The 6,000-nt window shown below is 45.5% G+C and overlaps 1 protein-coding gene across 3 annotated transcripts in view; it reads right to left on the reverse strand.

Annotated features, from left to right (window-relative positions):
* Positions 1-2,534, reverse strand: part of FANCC (FA complementation group C) — an 88,111-nt gene extending 85,577 nt beyond the window's left edge. For 2 of the 3 annotated variants that reach the window (XM_069777488.1, XM_069777487.1), the window contains exon 1: positions 800-961. In XM_069777488.1, the coding sequence (XP_069633589.1) occupies positions 800-946 (147 nt within the window). In that variant the 5' untranslated portion in view covers positions 947-961. Of the gene's footprint in view, positions 1-799; positions 962-2,448 lie in introns of those variants that run through there. The other variant, XM_069777489.1, reaches the window with a different exon arrangement.
* Positions 2,535-6,000: the final 3,466 nt, after the last annotated feature.

Consider the following 6,000-nt stretch of genomic DNA (forward strand, 5'->3'; position numbering starts at 1 on the left):
TCAAAGGACTCTAACTTCTGAATTATTGTTTCAGGAAAAAAATGTTTCAACCATCACCCTCACAAGATCCTTCACCCATCTTTTGAAAGACAGCTTTGTCAAAAACAGCACCTTTATAACTATAGGTCAGTATACTGAAACATATGGCTTAGGCAAAAAGAAAGAAAAGAAATTATGGTTTAAAAGCACACTGAGTGCACAAGGCAGCTCCATTAACAGGACAACAGCCATGTATAGGACCTTCAAACAGGTATCCTTTGTTTTTTTAACTCTCCATAACATCACCCGTAAAACCCCAACTCCCACTGGTGTCCCTTAGGACACTTTCACCCATGGTATCCTGTGGTTAATTTCACGCACATACCATCTAGCTGGCCCATATGCACATGTTGACTAGATCGAGGACTACTGCCAAACAAAAACATGGACCAATAGTCTCTCTCTCTGACCCTGCCCTCAATTTTTAGAAAATATATAGGAATAGAATTGTTTTCAAACCTTTATCCTGCTTTCAAACTTGGTTAAAATTGACTAACATGTTCAATCCTTAGTAGCCAAAGACATGAAGATGTGGAATCACACTGATCTCATTTCCCGAGGAAACTAAGATAAAAAGCACAGAAATTATTATCAAAACTTGATCCATGCCTGTAGGTGAACAGATAACCTTCAGGATCTGTTCCCGACACATACTCTTCCACTGCCGTGTTCTCTAAAGCCAAGTCTTCACTGAGGGGCAAGTATAGCAGCGTTTATATCCTCTGTACAAACCAAGCACTAGAGGACAACCATCACAAACCTTCAGCAGGCCTGCTTCTATCCAAGAGATGGCAGTAGTGAACAAACATCCACACAGAGAGGAAGAGAGCCTGCCACAGGGAGGAAAAACGATAAACAAGTAAGAGGGCTTTCCAGCAATGCCCAAATCCAACAGACAGATTTTCATAGACTTGTCAGTAGCTCACAATAAACTTTGATAAATATCTCAATTTCTGCTTCAAACATCATATGATGATGAATTCTTCTGACACAATTTTTGAACCTTGAGCAAAGAAGGGAAGATGAACATAAAAACAAGTAACACAGCAAATAATCCATGTAACTCAGAAAATAAATGTAATGTCGCTCGGTTTAATGGCCACAGACAAGAAAGCCTTCCTTTTGCAGAAAAGATTCACAGAGTTTGCACTGGGGGAGAGTGGGGGGAAAGCTTCAGATCCTTATAGTTACTTACTGGAAAAAAATCTCAAAATTCTCCTGGTTTTCAAAGGCCCGTCACTAGAATGTCATGTCCTACAAATTTTACCTAAAGGATTCTTCACTGCAATATAGAGCAGTAGCCATTACCCCATTTTAGTTATTCTTCCACATAAAAAATGGAGTTTTTGGAAAACTTCTGAGAGGAGTGGAAGGTAGTGGTTTAATTACCTACATTTGTGAACCAAAACCAAGAATAAAACCGGCAACTTCTCCCAACACTTATGAGGCATTGGTCTTCTCTGATCTTTAGTTTTCTGAATAAAAGGCCAGCTACACTATCTGACAGTATTCTGTAAACACATACTGGACTGGAGTTCCTCCACTAGAGCAGATGTCTGCGAGTGTCAGATTGCACAGAACAAAAGTTGGCACATGGGCTAAATCAGAAACAAGGCTGTAAACCTTTTACTCGCTCTCCCTGTAAACCATTCCGGAAGGTATCTCTGCATTATAGTTGCACCGATCTCGTACACGTATCACAAAACGACGTTTCATCGCTCGGTTTCCAAAGCTCCTAGAACAAAGGGGTCTAGCACGCACGACGCAGACGGCGCAGATGTGGAAGTCTCCCTGTTTTCCGAAGTTTTCAGTACGAGACGATACTGACCAAGCACCAGCTGTTAACTGGGATGTGCACGCGGCCTCACGTTATTTCCTTTACCACAAGCCAAGCCCACGGCCTAAACGGCACTCTCAACAAAAGAGCTCAACCCTTGTTCGGAGAAGTATTAACACGGCTACTTTCCCCCTGCGTGAAGGCACGAAACACCGAAGGACGACCTCCCAAGCGAGGCAGCAGTTTGCCCGGGAATCAGCTGGGGGAAGTCCCGGGCCGCGACGCTCGGTACGCAGCCCAGAGGAGCCCGCCTTCCCCTCACGACAGCTCCCGGCCCGCGCTGGCGCATCCACGCATGCGCCGACCCTCTCGCCCCGCGCCCCCTCCGCCTCGCCGGGGCTGGCGCGGCCGGTGGGGGCGGGGCGGGGGAAGGGGTACGGCCCCCCACCCCCACCCCTCCTTTCGGAGCGGGGGCTCGGGGGCGGCCGCCGGCCGCCCCCGAGCCCCCGCTCCGAAAGGAGGGGTGGGGGTGGGGGGCCGTACCCCTTCCCCCGCCCCGCCGTTACCGGCTCGGCGCGCGCGGCCGCCGCCCCTCGGCCCCAGCCCCGCCCCCTCCCTCCCCAGCGGCTTACCCCGCCGTCCGGCTCGCGCCGCCGGTTTGGAATTTTCGCGCGCTCTGTGCCTCCGCCCGCGGGCGCTGCGCATGCGCCGGGGGCGGGGGGGGGCGTGTCGCCGCCGCCTAGCCGCCGCGGAGGTGGCGGTTGGGCGGTCGCGCGTGCCCGGCGGCGGGCGGGAAGCGGGCTAGCCGGTTCTCCTCCTCTCCAGGCGGCTCAGCCCGCCCCGTCACGCGTTTAGCGTCCCCGTTTCAAACGCGGGTCCCCAGCGTGAGCGGAAGCCGGAACAAAAGCCTCGTCGGTCCTGGCGGCTGATGGGCCGAAAGGGCTCCCCGGCGGCCGGCAGCCGAGGTGCTTGTGTTACCTGCGTCTCCAAAAATGCGCTGGGCGAAACGGAGCGAGACGGTTTCGGTCCTGTGTGTGCAGCTAAGGTGACAACTCGAGTGGGAAATCGGGATGACGGGGACGTTACGCCCCCCGTGAATGTCGCGGTGAGCCTGCCAGTTGGGCGGTGGTGGCCAGGTGGAAGGTCGCTGGCCATGACCCACCGTCCTGGCTTCTGACCATGCGTGAATAAAGTCCTTCGGGTTTTTTTCCCCTTTGGTAAGGCTAAGTGCAAAACCTGTTAAAACTTTTGCTGGTTTTCAGTTTTGTCAACGCCAACAGGCCTTTTCACCCCGTGGAAAAAATGCGAACAGTCTGAGTGCGGAGGTACAGTAGATAAGAAACTTTGCTTTGATTAAATTTAAGGTGTGAAAAAACACCTGATTGCTCTAACTGAAGTTTGTGCTGGTGCTAAAATGAGAAACAGACACATGGTGCACCTTTCTAGCCCTCAATTTGTTAAAAAGCAGCAGTAGTAAAACTACCGAGATCCATATTCTGTCACTTAACCAATGCTGAGTTATGCTGGTCCTCAAGGAAATCCTGGTGAAAATACCAACACTACACAGTCTGACTACTTGGTGCAGTTTTGCTCATGGATCCCTAGCCCACTTACACACTCATATTTCTTTCGCCTTCCCATCGTTCTTCCTCTTTCGCTCAGCCACTCGACTCCTCCTCCGATTCACCCTGGTAGTTGTTCCACTCCTGACTGGTTTTACTTCCACATTCACTACTTGCAATGAAGAGCTGGTGGGAAGTTGCTACAGTATTTCCACCTGTCTTTTTGAGAAGCAATCAGCACTTAAAATTTCTTTCTTTCTTAGGTCTTCCTCCTCCCAAATACATATGCTTACACCCTCATTTCCTCATTGAAGAAACAGTGGATAGTGAGTGACGCGCTCATTGCAATCCATCCTAAAGAAAAACAAAACAAATTATCTGAAAAAACAAAGTCATTAAGTGAAAACTCTATCTGGAATCTAGGTTGCAATGTATCTTTTTAGATGGATTTTTAAATTAAATCCCAGTGACATCATTAGTCTGAATTAACAGGCTAGTTTGTATTAGATTTGTATTCAAGATTTGTACTCTGCATGAACATAGGACTACCACTGCTGCTAAAGCTGAAGTTTCTCTTTTTCTCTTTACCATTCACCCAGTTCAGCCAGGAGTCCAAAGCTGGGAGTCTGAACTCCTTACTTTTGTTCAGCTTTTGTATTCTTCTATTCAGATTTTGTGCGGTGCTTCATCATTTCTGATCACCACTGCTTTCAATTTTCTGTAAAATGAGACAAAATCCCCTTCAGTACAAAGGCAAATTTAACCTACCCTTATAGTGAAATCCCCATGTGTGAAAACTTACATTACTTTTTTTTTCATTTCATCCTATCAGATCAGCAACACCTGATGAATTAAAGGCTTGTCTGTGGCAGTTTCAAAGTACTTCCTTGGGAAACAGCAATTGCTCATCAGGCAACCCACCAAGACAAACTGACGGGGATGTTTCCCACACATCCAGCACATCTGCAGAGCACAACTCGGAGCTTTGGGTGTAATGCCCGTATTTGCAGAGTCCAGTTCATAACTCACGCAAGTCTTTAATCATTCTACTCCTTCTCTCTCTTGTCAAATGAAAACAGGGGAGAGTTTATATTTGTTTTCGACCATCAATTGTGTTAACACTTCCTTAGATGTCAGCATTATTAATTATTTCATTGCTGAAATGTGTAACTGTTCTGGTGGAACAGAAGTGGAAAAAGCTTGAGTGGAAGAAGTTTGATAACAAAATTTTTCATGTTTCTGATTGAACATAATTCCATTATTGTCCAATGTCTATTTCTATCCCATAGCCACAGGGAAGCAAAAAGCTGCCTTTGTTAATCAGCTTGATGTTTATACCATCAGCAGAGCCAATTTTCTTCTTGCTATGCAAGAAGCCATATCCCAGTTCTCATGCACGCGCAGACATGTGGCCAAAGATCATTGCAGTATACCAGAAGCTGTGAAAAATAAACTCGGGAATTAAAAAAAAAAAAAAAAAGGGCATTTAAGAATGTCATGGGAAAGGGTATAGTGGACATGTATAAAAATAGGAATAAACATAATAGCAAAGATGAAAGCAAATGACTAATATGCATAAACTCCAGTGGGTGAAAAGAACACTTGGTAGTATTACCTTCAAATGACCCTCATTTTAAATAGTCACAAAATAAGTGGCAATGATATGAATAATGAATTAGGTAGTATAAATCAAGTGAATGCCAATACAAATGTTATGTTACTTCAGACATTCTGTATGCAGTTTGCCACTCTCCTACATTTCATAAATGCAAAACATTTGAGTGTTAAAAAAATGTTATTGGGACTTTTTTTGTGTAGCCTTGATCTTTAATAGCAGGTACTGTTACACATAGAGCTAATCCAGCTGCCTAGTCTCAAACAGAGAATTACTAATAGTAAATCTTTGAAACTTCCAAAAAATATTTGAAGCTGTTAAAAGTCACCAGAAATAGTACTGCCATAGATAAGAATGCCATTACTTCAAAACCTGAATATTTAGGAGAGGATTTTCCAAATACCAGAGAATTGCTGGCTGCTCCCTGAGAACCCTAGCAACCTCCTCTTCCCCAAGGTATGTTTCAAAAGTCCCTTGTTAAGCTTTGCACTTTGATGAGATAGAGCAGATACTACACTTTGGTTCAGGGCAAAATATCACCATTTTGCATTTTGTCTTTTGGCCAGTATTAATTTGGTAGGAAAAAAACCCTGTTGGGGGAAAAGAAGGAAATATATCTTTGATGGGGGGCGGGGGGGGAGAAGTCCCAGCTGTTTGAAGCTGCTCAGAGGTTTGGAATGTTAGAATAAATACTGGAGGAGATAGATTGATGGGACGAACTGCAGGTGAGGCACACAAAGGTGCATGGTAAACATAATTTATCAGTGCACATGACCACCACATATGTAATATATTTTATGCACATTATAGTGATTAGCTAAAGAGCACATACTGCTTTAAGCAACACAAGAGCTTCTGCTTAAACAAACACACACACACAGTACCAAGCAAAATGCCCTCAGAACCCTTAGCTGAAGTGAACAAAGGTACCTTCATATAGGTAGTCTGGCTAGTTCAAAATGGTTGTACAAGACAACAAGGAGCTACTGTAGCCACTGCGTACATAT

This window comes from Haliaeetus albicilla, chromosome Z, assembly GCF_947461875.1.
Source record: "Haliaeetus albicilla chromosome Z, bHalAlb1.1, whole genome shotgun sequence".
NCBI classification, from domain to species: domain Eukaryota; kingdom Metazoa; phylum Chordata; class Aves; order Accipitriformes; family Accipitridae; genus Haliaeetus; species Haliaeetus albicilla.